This window comes from Quercus robur, chromosome 3 (genome assembly GCF_932294415.1).
Source record: "Quercus robur chromosome 3, dhQueRobu3.1, whole genome shotgun sequence".
Lineage (NCBI taxonomy): Eukaryota > Viridiplantae > Streptophyta > Magnoliopsida > Fagales > Fagaceae > Quercus > Quercus robur.
The window spans coordinates 49194327-49210183 of NC_065536.1; the positions used below are offsets into that span (position 1 = coordinate 49194327).

Genomic DNA, 15857 nt, shown 5'->3' on the forward strand with positions numbered 1-15857 from the left:
ACTTGTTATTTATTTTATTTTTTTGAAAAATGTTTTTAACTTTACTTCTCAAGATCTCATACAAAAACTTCAATAAGCGTTTCGATGTAAGAGATCTTGCCATGAATTGTAACAAATATGAGTTAACTAAGGTATTGACAAAACATTCATAAGAATTACATCATACATAGAACCCCATAGGATCATGAAGTGAGAACAACAAAAAGGGACCGACAAGAATAATATACTACATGCCTTGCTAGTTAGATGCCTTCGTAGTAATTGGTTCTAGAAACAACTAAAAAATATTTAGTAATTAGTACCCACCAGATAAGATGAGGTCAATAAGATTAGTTCAACCTAAGCATACTTAATTATATGGGTCACACCATTGACTATTAAACATCCCCTAATGAGGACAGAGTCAAGATATATACATGGGTCCTTCAATCATTTCAATGTTAAATATACTATAAATGTAAGGTTAATTTGTGGCTTGGAAAAAGTAACACGAAAACTGTACAATAGCATTGAAGTGGTCCAATTTGATTGCTTTTCAAATGTGTACTGAGTACCGACTATTAGTGTTTAAAGAAAGGTTCAGCCATTAAACAAGAAATTGAGAATGCTTGAAGAATTACTAAGTCTTACATGCACTGTTTGTGAAATACTTAGACAGATTCACAAACTCCTCTCTAGCTATAAATAGACATATCCCCATATACTTTGTTCCCATCCCTCACCCAAGCAAGAAAAATACTACACAATAAGAGAGAACCTCAAAAAATATGATGAGATTTGTAATTGTGGCCATTTTGGCTTTGGCAACCTCACTTGTTTCAGCTTATGACCCTAGTCCTTTGCAAGACTTTTGTGTCGCAATTAACAACACCGATTCTGCTGGTATGTACATACTCTCTCATTATTAACAGTACGTAGTAGTATTATCATCACCTACGTTCTTTCGAGATCATTTTAATGTAGTTCTACATAGTTATGAAATTATGCCTGACGGTTATATCTTATATCATCTACATTAGAGATTTTTTCCCCATACATGACATGCTATTGTCCATTGTTACAGAACTGTCTTATCTGTGATAATAACAAACTTTTCTTTGTGTAGTATTTGTGAATGGAAAATTTTGCAAGGACCCAGCAACTGTTACAGCCAACGATTTTTTCTTTTCTGGACTCAATATTCCTGGAAACACAGCTACAAGTAAACTCGGATCAAGTGTCAATCTTGTGAACGTCGATAAATTATCAGGTCTCAACACTCTAGGCATATCTTTGGCTCGTCTTGACTTTGCACCATATGGATTGAATCCTCCTCACATTCACCCACGTGGCACTGAGCTTTTGGTAGTCATGGAGGGTACTCTCTTGGTTGGATTTGTCACATCCAACCCAAACAAGCTCTTTACCAAAGTTCTAAATAAGGGAGATGTCTTTGTATTCCCAATTGGTCTCATTCATTTCCAGTTCAACATAGGGCAGACCAATGCTGTTGCATTTGCCGGTCTTAGCAGTCAGAATCCTGGGTTGATCACCATAGCAAACGCTGTCTTTGGATCTAATCCTCCAATCAATCCCGATGTTCTCGCCAAGGCCTTCCAGTTGGACAAGAATGTAGCTGATTATCTTCAGAAACAATTCTAGTCAGACCACGATTAGTAAAATTATTTGTAATAGGAATGATGAACCATTACAAAGCAGAGTTTGAATAAAGTTTATATTGCTTCCCTTGATGTAATGCCATAGAAATAATTATTATCGAATAAAATGATTTGTTCTGATTTTTTTTTTTTTTTTTTTTTTTTTTTTTTTTTTGTTTGTGCGAGTCATTTTTTCATAGGAAAGGCAAAGTATAATTAGTGCATGAATAAATTTTGATTACACCTTGGATCGACAATGTTTGAAACAACTAGCACCTAACTATTTAAGATAAACAGATCTATTATTATGATTTTATTTATTTATTTTTTTTTATAAATATAGTTAAAGAATTTTTTTTTCTTTTTTTTTAAAACAAATGTGAGGCCAAATTTAGGGATCAGTAGCACCTATTCTACGTCAAACATTCCTCAAGGTAAAATTGAAGCAACATTTTTGGGTGTTGAAATAGTAAGAGTATTGAGCTTCTACAAGTCTACAACACTATGTGATAGGCCAAGAATGTATTGACCCCTTTAGTAACTTAATCAATTAATTTAGTCAAGTGAAATTAATTAGATTCAATTACATGCAATAAGTGTGGTAGCACAAACAAATCACCAAAGATACTAAATGTAGCATAAAATAAATTTGACACAGGTGATTTGTTTACGAATGGGGAAAACTATTGAGGCAAAATCCCATTGGGTGAATTTAAGGTCACCACTTCCGAGAATCTACTATTATCAAAACAAGCAGTTATAAGTAAAAGGAATTCTAGTACCTAATACCAACCTACAGTTGAACCCTTACACCAATACACAATTGGACTTGCAATGTAGTGACAATCTCTTCTTTTAATGCATGGCTCCAAGTACGTGACTAACCAATCGATGCATGGATCCTAGTACGTGACTAATACACCAACTTGAGAAAGATGTTGGCTGCAAAGTTCTTCAATTCATCCAGACAATGAAGATCAAGAAGCTTCTTGGTTACAAAACCCTTGCACACAAACGCAGTAACTTCTTCAAGTGAAAGATGAATTAGGGCAAATTGTCTCCGGTCACAATTTGAGTGAATAATCACTTTGCATCAAGTTGCAACACCTTTGACGGCCCTTAAAATAATCCTTATATATGTATAGGGTTGTGAGAAAAGAAACCCTACACAAATAGCTTGGATATGCGTGAAAAACAGATCTGCAAATCTAAATTTCGTAATTCTCGATAGATACAGCTTTTGTCGAGAGTTGTTGAGAATCACATATTAAATCTTGATAAATAGATCTGTCGAGCTATTTGTCGAGCTTTAATGAACAACACTTCTTCACTTGATTCTTGGAAAGATTTGCATGGCTTCAATACTAGACTTGAACTCTTGTTCCTTGAAGTATTAAACACATCCTAGATCTACCCAATTACAAGTAAAGTGCATTTTGTCAAAGGATTAGCCAATTCTACATGAAATATGTTCTAACAAGTTCTATATATGTCCTAACACTATGTATTCATACTGAGGTAAGAAGGAAATTACGCTATTTGAAAACAATAAACAAACAAATAACACATCATATGGTGGTGCAACATAAAATCAATGGGAAAACTATTCCAAATGAAAAACCATAGCGAGGGTTTCCAAACCCTAAGAAGAAATCCACTAATAAGACTGAAAAATGTACAATTGAAACAAACCCAGGTTCCTGATTGGCTGGCATTTATGCAAAATAGTAATAGAAAAATAGAAAATACAATCATATAGAGAAGGCACAGATATATATGGCATAAATTATGGCATGGGGACATTTTTATTGATTAAAAAAATAATCCATAGCTACAATGGGGGAGGGGGAATTTGAACTCTAGACATTTCCATTGGAAACACTAAGAAATATCATTTGAACTACAAAAACTCTTGGGTATGATATGGACAACTTAAATGGCATAATATGATATAAATGTACAAATGAAAAAAAAATTGTTAGTTAATTTATACACTTCCGTAGCATTTATTCTACATAAACTTGTCTTTTTTATTGTTGAGTTGACTAATTTAAACACATCATGTTTTCCTAGGAGCCCCTAGTAAATAAGAAAAGAATTATCTCTATTTGAAATGGACCAATATCATGGTTCAATTAAAGGAATAAATAATATGACATTATTTAAAATTGATCGATTTCATGTTTTAGTTTGAATATTATAAAATCTGCACTAGTTGCGGATCGATATGCGTTATGCGTTGAAGAATTTCATATAATTATGTTTTTGAATTCATTGTGGTTTATGTATACTTTTTTCTTCTTTTTTGTGTGATTTTTATTTATTTTTTTAAATTTACTAATTCTCACACAACAACTTCAATAAGCATTTCGATGTAAGAGATATTGCCATGAATTGTAACAAATATGAGCTAATTAACTATGGTATTGATCAATCAAACATTCATAAGAATTACAACATAGAACACCATAGCATGAAGTGAGAATAACGAAAAGGGAGCAACAAGAGTATATATACCTGGATTTGAGAGAGAAGTTAAAAAGAAGTGTAAAAGTAAAATGGTAAAAAGTTGAAAGTTAAAGTTTTTTTTATTCAACGGCTAAGATTAAAATTGACTTTTGAAACTTTCAATTTCAATATTTGATTTGCTATTGCATGGTGCAATAGTCCTATTGCATTGGATCTCAATCCCTAGATGTCTTTGTAGTTATCGCTTCAAGAAAAAAGCATTAAATCTAACAAACAACTAAAAAATATTTAGTAATTAGTACCCACCAAAAAAGATGAGGTCAATATGATTAGTTCAACCCAAGTATAATGTCTGAGGTAATTATTAAAGCAATCCTGTCTGAGGACACAAGCCATCCGGAGTATGGCCATGTGATCAATGATGTTCTTGTCTTAGCTGGAGATTTTCATTTCTGCATTTTCTCTCATTTATGATGTACTGGAAATTCTGTTGCCCACATTTTAGCCAGAAGATCTAAGTCTTGTAGTGAGTAATAGGTCTGGTTTAATATCAGTCCTAATGATATAGCTTCCCTGGTTACACGTGACTCTTTGTAGTTGTTTATTTTTCCTTCTTTTCAAATAAAGTCTGGCCTCCGGAGCAGTTCTCTCAAAAAAAGAAAAAAAGAAAAAAAGAAAAAAAAACCCAAAGTATACTTAATTATATGGGTCACACCGATGACTATTAAACATTCCCTAATGAGTAATGACTAATTAATGAGGACAGAGTCAAGATATATACATGGGTGCTTCAATCATTTCAATGTTAAATATACTATGAACGTAAGGTTAATTTGTGGTTTGGCCAAAGCAAACACGAAAACTGCACAATGGCATTGAAGTGGTCCAATTTCACTGCTTTTCAAATGTGTACAGACTAGTAGTGGTTAAAGAATAGTTCAGCCATTAAACAAGAAATTGAGAACTGTTGAAGAATTACCAAGTCTTCTATGCTCTGTTTGTGAAAAACTTAGGCAGGTTCACTGACGCCTCTCTATAAATAGATATATTCCCCATTCCTCACCCAAGCAAGAAAAATACTACACAATAAGAGAGAAACTCAAAAAATATGACGAAATTTGTAATTGTGGCCATTTTGGCTTTGGCAGCCTCGCTTGTTTCAGCTTATGACCCGAGTCCTTTGCAAGACTTTTGTGTCGCAGTTAACTACACAGATTCTGCTGGTATGTACATACTCTCTCCTTATTATCAGCAGTACGTAGTAGTATTATCATCACCTGCGTTCTTTCGAGATCATTTTAATTTAGTTCTACACATTATGAAATTATGCCCAACGGTTATGTCTTATATCATCTACACTAGAGATTTTTTTTCCACTACATGACATGCTATTGTCCATTGTTACAGGACTATCTTATTTGTGACCGTAACAAACTTTTCTTTGTGTAGTATTTGTGAATGGAAAATTTTGCAAGGACGCAGCAACTGTCACAGCCAACGATTTTTTCTTTTCTGGACTCAATATTCCTGGAAACACAGCTGCAAGTAAACTTGGATCAAGTGTCAATCTTGTGAACGTCGATAAATTAGTAGGTCTCAACACTCTAGGCATATCATTGGCTCGTCTTGACTTTGCACCATATGGCTTGAATCCTCCTCACATTCACCCACGTGGCACTGAGCTTTTGGTAGTCGTGGAGGGTACTCTCTTGGTTGGATTTGTCACATCCAACCCAAACAAACTCTTTACCAAAGTTCTGAACAAGGGGGACGTCTTTGTATTCCCAGTTGGTCTCATTCACTTCCAGTTCAACATAGGGCAGACCAATGCTGTTGCATTTGCCAGTCTCAATAGTCAGAATCCTGGGTTGATTACCATAGCAAACGCAATCTTTGGATCTAATCCTCCAATCAATCTTGATGTTCTCACCAAGGCCTTCCAGTTGGACAAGAATGTAGTTGATTATCTTCAGAAACAATTCTAGTCAAACCACAATTAGTAAAATTATTTGTAATAGGAAAGATGAACCATTACAAAGCAGAGTTTGAATAAAGTTTACATTGCTTCCCTTGATGTAATGCTATTGAAACAATTTTTATCAAATAAAATGATTTGTTCTGATTTTTTTATTTATTTTATTTTATTTTTTTGTGTGGGTCATTGTGTAATAGGAAAGCCAGAGTAATTAGTGCACGAAAAAATCTTGATTACACCTTGGATCCACAATGTTTGAAATTACTAGCACCTAACTATTAAATATAAAATAAATAGATCTATTTTTTTAAAATAAATATAGTCAAAGAATTTTTTTTTATTTAATTTATACAAATGGGAGGCCAAATTTAGCGCTTAGTAGCACCTATTCTTTATAAAAAATTCCTTGAGGTAAAATTGACGCAACAATTTTTGGGTGTTGAAATAGTAAGAGTATTGAGCTTTTACAACACTATGTATTCATACTGAGGTAACAAGAAAAAATTATACATGGAAGAAAAACATGATACTTAAGGGGTTAAATATTGTGGACCTTTATATGTTTATATCAGTTTCTATCCTGTTTCAAATTACGTATGTTAGGAAAAATTTAGACCCTTTGATTGATTTTACCGCAAAATTAATCAACTTTATAAATGAACTAGTTTTGAATTCATATTGATTTCTAGGTTAATGACCATGGTAGTAACATATACCATTTGAAAAACAATAAAAAAAACAAACAACACATCATATGGTGACATAATGGAAAATTGATGGAAAAAATATTCTAAAGGAAAAACCATAGCGAGAGTTCCCAAACCCTAAGAAGAAATGCACTAATAAAATTGAAATGAACCCATGTTCCTGATTGCTACCTCCAGTAATAACTTACTCATGTGACCACATGTAGCTCCAACTTGATTAGACTTGTTTATTTTTAATTCTATCAAACAAACAATCCAACTAGCGACTTCAAGTACAAACTTGAAGATTCTTCTGGACAAGTTGAGGTTTTGTGGCTACAAACTTGATATGCATTATTGTAGCAAAACACCACGGATGATTGTTCTCTATTTGCTTTTGAACTCATGGTTTGAATTGGTGTGTGGGTTCTTTTTTTTTTTAGCACACAGGTACAAGTAGAAACAAGGATCCTGGGCCTAGTACTTATTGTTTTAATGGATTGGGCTTGGTTCACCGCAGCTAAATTGGGCTGATTTCGAACCAGGTGGTGCACAGAGCACAAATCCTACAACACATACATGCTAATATACAAGAAATATATGCATTGAACAGCAAGAAACAACAAAGGAACGCAATGATAAAGAAAGAACGTAAAATAAAGCATTAGGGATCCTTAAAACAATGTAAAATACTTCATTATTTTCTTGATTGTGTAATACACTATGCTCATTAGGACGTGTTGCAAGGTCCAAATAAGTTCAAAAATCACAGACTTAGATGGCTCTTCAAGCCTTTAAGACTTGCAAAGTTTGAATCCTTTTGAATCCAAGTGTGTTCTCTACCGGCTGTTTGAGGATACCGGGCGGTATTTCCCCTCTTTTCTCTCATTTTTTGAATTCTAACAGTGTTTTCTCAAGGATTTTACTCTAATTCATTGTGCTGAATGCCTTTCACTGTTGGCTGCTTCCCCTTTTATAGAGCCATCCTAGGGTTTCCGGGGTACCACTGATTCCCTCCATTTGCTCCCCTGAGTACCAGAACCAATGTTGTGCCAGCAACATTGGTGGCTGTTAGGTTTTAAAAGTTTAGAACAATTGGAAAATCATGAACACAAACTTGTTTAGATATAGATGTTAGAGTCTATAGGTATTATTAGACAATGCTCAAGATGATTCAAGTTAAGATTCAAGAACATACAAGCTGCAGGAAGAAGATTTCATAATCGGTTTGGTTCAATCGATCGAAAGACAGGCTCGATCGATCGAAAGTCGTATCTGTAGAATTTTAATTTAGCCCAAACAGCAAAACAAGCCCATTAAGGATTAGGGTTTCTAATCTACTTCTCCCAGTATATAAAGGAAACCCTAAGCACATTTTTATGAAGGCTTTTTAGAGAGAGAAGAGTGTGCCTCTTTTGTATTTAGGGTTTTGTTCCTTAAAAGCTCTCTTATATCTTCTACCGGTGTTATTACTTGAAGAATCTCAAGATCCGATATTGTAGAAGTTGCTGCCTTCTCTAGTTATCAAAGGTGCTGATGATCTAAACCTTCAAGGGTGGTCTTGGAGTCACAAACAGGAGAGTTTGTGTTGCTAAACCTTTGAGTGGGATCTCAAAGTCACAAACGTGGGTGTTTGTGTTTTGCAAAGGCCAAAGAAAGAAGGAGTCCGTGGTCTCGGAGCTTGCACGTGGTTGTGTCAATAAGTTTCTACTGGTGGGTAGCAATAGGATGTTAGTGGTCTAAGTCCTATTGTAAAACTTCGATTCTTTCTAGTGGATTTGCTTTTTACCTTGAGGATAGCTAGGTTAAATCCTCCCTAGGTTTTTTTACTTGTTTGGTTTTCCTGGGTTATCATATTGTTGTGTTTTTTATTTTTCCCTGCTATACATTGATATGATATATATGTGTTAACCTAGTTTTTGTTAATTTGACTAAGTAATCACTTGGTTAATTACTTAGGTTAATTTGATTGTTGTTTTAAGGGGTCTAAAAACTATCAGTGGTTGGTCCTTTCCTCATTCCTCATTATTTTCTTCTTTTGAGGTTCCTTATTCAAAAAGACTCTTGTTGACTTTCCCATTCTGGGGGTCCTAGAAGGTTGGCCTTTTGTTCTTTCCTTCTCCAAGTCTTTTAGATTCCACTTTTTCAGACCCACCTTTTGGCTGCTTTCCTTTTTGTCATTTTTCCCAGGTGAGCTGATTCTTTTCTGCCAGGCCGAAAGATCCTAAACCTTCCTTCCTAGTTCTTCTTCCTAGGTTCCCTGAGATTCCAGGCTCTTGCTTGTGAGTTGTTGGTTCCCAGGCCCTCTGACCTCTTTACTGCATCATTGGGTGACTGATAGGGACATATATGTTCTTGTTCCTTATGTTTCTTGGCAACCCCCCCCCCCCTAAACTATCTTAATCCAAACCTGGCTTTGCTTCATGTCCCAAGGATCCCAGGCTCTTGGGAATCCCCAACTATCCCGGCCTAGTTCTTTCCCTAGGCTCGCTAACGATTTTTTGACCTCGGCGGGCTGGGCTTCTTTCTTCCCTTTATTTCATGAGATCTTTACCCATTCATGGGTTTGGGTTCCTCCTTATGACACTTACTGGGTTTGGGCTTCTCCTCCCTTTTCTTTATTTGAAGGCCCAAATATTTTATTTTATTTTTTCTATAGTTCAATCCTTTGTGCTGCTTTGGGCCTTGGCGCAACATTGTGATTTTTTAGACCTTAGGGTTTCTCTTTGAATACCTTAGGGTTTCTGATGCTACAACTTTATGAAAAGTTTGGGCCTTTATATAGGCTCTTTAGTTAGGGTCACAAAAACCTACATCTACTACTGACTTAGAATAAAACACATCACAAAAGAAACTAAATTTGTAATTCTTGATTGCCTGACTACTGTAGAGCTTTTATTCGAGCTTGTCTCAATTGATCAAGGAGTTGTCAAGCTTGGTGTCGAGCTTTTCCTACAACTGATTTTGGGTCTCTATTTGGGAATTAAAAAAACACATCAGAAACTGTACAAAATTCAAAGTTTTGTTCATAGTTTGTCAACAGTCAATCTATTGATACTAACAAGATTTAAGTTTCTAATTATGTCAATTAAAGTCCCAAACTTATAAAACAACTTTTTTCTTCAATTTGATGCCCCTAGTCCATCCCCGTTATTCATTTATGTTATTCTAGATAGTAATAGAGCAGTAACTAATTGAAAATTGTTGATAAATTAAATTTTCTGTTTTATTTTAATAAATTTCGATATTCTGGCAATCATATTCTACCTTTAAACGAAATTTTCTTGATCTAAACAAAGCGTTTTCTCTCTGTTCCGGGATAGACAAAATTGATTTATAAGCAAGGCTTTTAACTTTAATAAATAGTTTTGTGCTCTTATATGCTCTGTTATTGATCATAATAACAAAAATGAATAACAGAGATTGAATATGGCCCCTTAAAATGAAACAACTTAAAAACTTTTGCTCTTTATTAATTGATTATATTAAACTTTAGATCTAAAATGAAACATGTTATAAACTGTAAGATTTTCATCTAATTTTTCCTTATTATTTTGTATGTACTATACTAATTATTTAATTGAATTGAAAGCTACTTAAAAAAATAGTTGAAAGTTCACAATTCATTATGAAGAAGCATTATATCCTTCATGTTTCTACCACGCAAGATTATGTGATAGTGATGAAGAAAGTTTTCATATTGCTGCAGGCTATCCATGGCAACCAAATGAGTTGCGGCTAAATTCAAGTTTATTGATGCTTTCATATCAATTGATGGTAGACAACTAAGGAAAAACACTTGAGCTATATCTGAAATGAACTTTCCTATTGAGATAATGGAAAATTTGATATCAATTTTTTTGTGGAGACTGGAGTTATTTATATGGTTGTAGGTTCGCTTCAGATGATTGTTCTTTATCATCAAACCAAAACACCAATTGGTTTTTGGTGTAGGCAGGGATCGAACTCCAGATCCCTTAGTCGAATACAAGAGACTTTACTAGTTGAGCTAACTGGAACTCATAAAAATAGAATATAAAAATAAATAAAATGGAATAGCTACAACGAGAGAGAGAGGAATTTGAACTCTAAATGTTTCCAATGAATACATTATAAAATGTTAATTGAACTACAAAACTCTTGGGTACGATATAGACAACTTAAATGACATAATATGATTATATATGTATAAAATAAAATAAAAAAATTGTTAGTCTTTATACACGTCCCTAGCATTTATTCTATAGAAACTTGTCGTCTTTATTGTTGAGTTGCCTAATCTAAACAAGTCATGTTTTTCCAAGGAGCCCCTAATAAATAAGAAAAGAATTTCCTCCATTTGGAATTGTTAGGTTCTAAAGTTTAGGACTTTATGTATTTAGAACTAAGATCTGGTCTGAGCGAGCTGTTGTGTTAGATGCACTTGATCCGGCCATTAGGGCCAATTTTGAGTCTAGGGGTTGGTTGCCTCTCGTAGAGATAGATCATCCACCTCTGACCGCCCTGATTAGAGAGTTCTACTCGAACCTCTCTTGCCACATCTATGATTCCAACACCCTTGTTAGGAGTTGGATACGAGGTGTAGAGTTCACCATTACCCCTCGGGTGGTGGCTGAGGCTCTTGGGGTGCCGGTTGTTCGGGATGCTGACTATCCCTATGATGAGTCATCCTCTTTAGATGTTGTCATGTCTTACATCACTGGGTCATCTATCCAGTGGGGTTCTGATCCTCGGATCACGTCTGCTGAGCTTACCGAGACTGCCTATCTCTTCTTTAGGATTGCGTGTCATTCCTTGTGGCCTATCTCTCACTTCCACACCATCCCTTTAGAGCGATGTGTGTTTTTGTACGCCTTTGCTTCTGGAGCGTCCATCAGTTTTCCTCACTTGTTCCTTCGTTCTTTGAACGAGGTTCATAGGAGTTCTGCCATAGGGCATGCGCTGATTCATCCTATTTTCATTCATAGGATTCTGCTCTATTTAGGTCTAGATGGTTTTCCGTCAGGTGAGCTTGTTTATGTGATAGCTCCCATAAGTGCCACCTTTCTTCGTCAGAAGGCTGCTCAGTTGAGGGTTCCTCCTTCTCGTCCTAGAGGTGCGTCATCTAGTAGTGTTCCCCCTCCTCCCTCTTCTACAAGTACAGCTGCTGCTGAGACTTCAGGTGCTGCTGCTAATGCTGATGCTGCTATTCCTCCACCGACTGCTTCGGATGATTCAGACATTCATCGCACATTGGATCATGTCTTGACCGTTCAGGCGGCTCAAGGACAGATTTTGGTGGACGTACTTGATGAGATCTGTGCCTTGCGTGCGGAGTTGGCACAGTTTAGACCACCTCCCTTTTGATGATGGATATCTTGTTTGCCCTTTGGCATTCCATCACAAAAAGGGGGGGTACTTGTAGGTTTTTGTTTTCAGGGGGAGAGTTTTTTTTGTTTTTGATTGGAGCTTGTGGAGTTTTAGATTGTATCTAGGTGCTTCACTGTGTACTTAACATTTTTAGCTCTTACCTTGTTTTTGATGGGATATTCATGTTAGGGGGAGTTTTATGTTTTTGTTGGTACTTTATTTGTTTCTTGTTTCAAACTGCTTATTGATTTATATTTATGAGTTATTCATTGATATATGTCTTTATTTGTGTGTTGTTTGATATCAAGAAGTTATTTTGTTTACTTGTATTATTTCTACACATGCGGTTATGCATTTTGTTTAGTGTTTCAGGAAATATACAGGTTGATTCAATTGAGCTGATGTCTACACTTGCAACTGATGGATAGTAGTTAGGATTGAATTTGGTTTATGAGCATTATTTTGTAAAGGGCTTTTCATTTTGTAAACCTTGAGCTTATAAGTTGTGTTTTGTCACGGATTGCCAAAGGGGGAGTTTGTTAGGTTCTAAAGTTTAGGACTTTATGTATTTAAAACTCTAATTTGTATTGTTGGCAAACCATGATCAAAACAATGTGTTTAGAAGTGTTTTAAGCTAGCTCAAAGTTGTATGTCAATGTAAAGTTGGAATCGAGTTTAATGCAGGAAGCACTGTGGCTTTCGGTTTGGCTCGATCGATCGAAGCTTAGGCTCGACCGATAGAAGCTCGGGCAGATCGCTTTTTTGCAGAATTTTCCAACTCAGCCCTATTTGTTTTAAAACGTTTTTAGGGTTTCTTATTTGTCCTAAGTATAAAAGGAAAACCCTAGTCACGTTTTAGTGTTGCTCATATTGCGGTTTGTGTAAATCTCTTGTGAGATCTAGAGGAGCTTTCCTTTACACAAACTTAGGGTTTTCAAGGAGGAGATATTTTCTACTCCTTGATGATCAAAACAGTTGCTGCCATTAAAGCTTAAAGATTACACAAGCAGGGGTGCTTGTAGCTGGTGGGAATCCAAGAAAGAAGGAGTCCGTGGATTCGGAGCTTGCACGTGGTCGTGTCAGTAAGTTCTACTGGTTGGTAGCATTAGGAAGTCAAGCGGGGGTGCTTGTAAGTTCTTTTGTATGAATTTTGATTCTTTCAAGATAGTGGATTCAAGTTTACCTTGAGGATAGCTAGGTCAAATTCTTCTCAGGTTTTTACCGGTTTGGTTTCCTGGGTGATCATATCGTGTGTTATTTATTTTCCGCTGCTTTGCATGATTTGATCTTTATTATTGTGATAACCTAGACTTGTTTAATTGGACCAAGTAACAACTTGGCTAATTACCTAGGTTTAATCAATTGTTTGAGGGGTCTAAAAACTGTCAGGAATGGACCAATTTCATGGTTCAATTACATGGATACATAATACTACATCATTTAAAATAAATCAATTTCAGGTTTAAGTTTGAATTATTATAAATCTAAACTAGTCACAGATCTGTGCATGCATAGAAGAATTTCACATAATTATGCTTTTGAATTCATTGTGGTTTAAGGGTCTATTTGAGATCCGCTTATTTTGCTGAAATTGAAAACTTTTTACTGAAAATATTGTAAATAAAGGTATATAGTGAGATCCATAAATAGTACCAAAAAGTGCAGTGGGGTCCATGAATAGTAGTAAAAATAAGCTGCTCTCTGTTTCTCTGTGGGAACAATGTTTTTAACTTTATTTCTCATTGAACAACTACAAAAAGCGTTTCGATGTAAGAGATCTTGCCATGAATTGTAACAAAATTGAGTTAACTATGGTATTAACAAAACATACATAAGAATTACCGTACATCATGGATAGAACACCATAGCAACAAGTGAGAACAACAAAAAGAACACCATAGCAACAAGTGAGAACAACAAAAAAAGAGCGACAGGAATATAAATATACCACATGCCTTGATAGTCGGATGCTTTGTAGTTATTGGTTCTAGAAAACCATTAAATCTAACAAACAGCTAAAAAATATTTAGTAATTAATACCCACCAGATAAGATGAGGTCAATAAGATTAGTTCAACCCAAGCATACTTAATTGTATGGGTCACACCGTTGACTATTAAACATTTCCTAATGTGGACAGAGTCAAGATATATACATGGGTCCCTCAATCATTTCAATGTTAAATACACTATGAACGTAAGGTTAATTTGGGGCTTGGAAAAAGCAACACGAAAACTGCACAATGGCATTGAAGTAGTCCAATTTGATTGCTTTTCAAATTGTGTACAGACTATTTGTGTTTAAAGAAAGGTTTAGCCATTAAAAAAGAAATTGAGAGCGGTTGAAGAATTACCAAGTCTTATATGCTACGTTTGTGAAAAACTTAGACAGGTTCACTGACTCCTCTCTATAAATAGACATATTCCCCATATGTATATCCCCATCCCTCACCCAAGCAAGAAAAATACTACGCAATAAGAGAAAGAATATCAAAAAATATGATGAAAGTTGTAATTGTGGCCATTTTGGCTTTAGCAACCACCCTTGTTTCAGCTTATGACCCTAGTCCATTGCAAGACTTTTGTGTCGCAATTAACAACACCGATTCTGCTGGTATGTACATGCTCTCTCCTTTTTTTATTTTTATTTTTTATTTTGATGAACTGCAAATCTACATGCTCTCTCATTATTAGCAGTACGTAGTAATGTTATCATCACCTACGTTCTTTCGAGATCATTATAGTGAGGTTCTACACATTAATGAAATTATTATCATCACCTACGTTATATCATCTACATTAGATTATTTTTCTCCTACATGACATATTGTCTATTGTTACAGAACTGTCTACTAAGTGACAATAACAAACTTTTCTTTGTGTAGTATTTGTGAATGGAAAATTTTGCAAGGACCCAGCAACTGTCACAGCCAACGATTTTTTCTTTCCCGGACTCAATATTCCTGGAAACACAGCTGCAAGTAAACTTGGATCAAGTGTCAATCTTGTGAACGTTGATAAATTACCGGGCCTCAACACTTTAGGCATATCTTTGGCTCGTCTCGACTTTGCACCATATGGCCTAAATCCTCCTCACACTCACCCTCGCGGCACTGAGCTTTTGGTAGTCATGGAGGGTACTCTATTGGTTGGATTTGTCACATCCAACCCAAACAAACTCTTCACCAAAGTTCTAAACAAGGGAGATGTCTTTGTCTTCCCAATTGGTCTTATTCACTTCCAATTCAACATAGGGCAGACCAATGCTGTTGCCTTTGCTGGTCTCAGCAGTCAAAATCCTGGGTTGATCACCATAGCAAACGCTGTCTTTGGATCTAATCCTCCAATCAATCCTGATGTTCTCGCCAAGGCCTTCCAGTTGGATAAGAATGTGGTTGATTATCTTCAGAAACAATTCTAAGTCAACAACAATTTGGAAAAATATTTGTAATAGGAATAATAAACCACAATATAGTTCGAATGAAGTTTACATTGTTTCCCTTGATGTAATGCCGTAGAAATAATTATTTTCAAATAAAATGATTTGTTATTATTATTATTATTATTTTTCCCAGTGTGAGCCATCAATAGGAAAGGCAAAGCAATTAGTGCATGAATAAATCTTGATTACACCTTGGATCCACAATGTTTGAAATTACTAGCACCTAACTATTATATATAAACATATCTTTTTTTTTTTTTGAAAAAATTTATACAAGTGTGAAAAAAAAATAATACTTAAA

General features: G+C 35.2%; 2 protein-coding genes and 1 pseudogene across 3 annotated transcripts in view; all 3 read left to right on the top strand.

Moving 5' to 3' along the window:
• The first annotated feature begins 669 nt into the window (after positions 1-669).
• Positions 670-15857, top strand: part of LOC126718184 (germin-like protein subfamily 1 member 7) — a 69890-nt gene continuing 54702 nt past the window's right edge. Inside the window, exons 1-2 of one of the 2 annotated variants that reach the window (XM_050420271.1) lie at positions 670-882; positions 1106-1357. In XM_050420271.1, coding sequence (XP_050276228.1) covers positions 768-882; positions 1106-1357 — 367 coding nt within the window. In that variant the 5' untranslated portion in view covers positions 670-767. Of the gene's footprint in view, positions 883-1105; positions 1784-15857 lie in introns of those variants that run through there. The other variant, XM_050420270.1, reaches the window with a different exon arrangement.
• On the top strand, positions 5185-6236 carry LOC126718180 (germin-like protein subfamily 1 member 7; annotated as a pseudogene).
• On the top strand, positions 14540-15670 carry LOC126718183 (germin-like protein subfamily 1 member 7). Its single transcript, XM_050420269.1, has 2 exons — positions 14540-14728; positions 15000-15670. Exons 1-2 carry the CDS (start codon positions 14614-14616, stop codon positions 15533-15535), a joined length of 651 nt encoding a protein of 216 aa, XP_050276226.1. The 5' UTR covers positions 14540-14613; the 3' UTR covers positions 15536-15670.

What these genes read in the sequence shown, in the direction of transcription:
- LOC126718183 (XM_050420269.1), top strand. Translation starts at nt 14,614, where the DNA reads ATGATGAAAGTTGTAATTGTGGCCATTTTGGCTTTAGCAACCACCCTT. An exon ending in TAACAACACCGATTCTGCTG is followed by an intron (nt 14,729 to 14,999) that starts GTATGTACATGC and finishes TTCTTTGTGTAG; the next exon opens with TATTTGTGAATGGAAAATTT.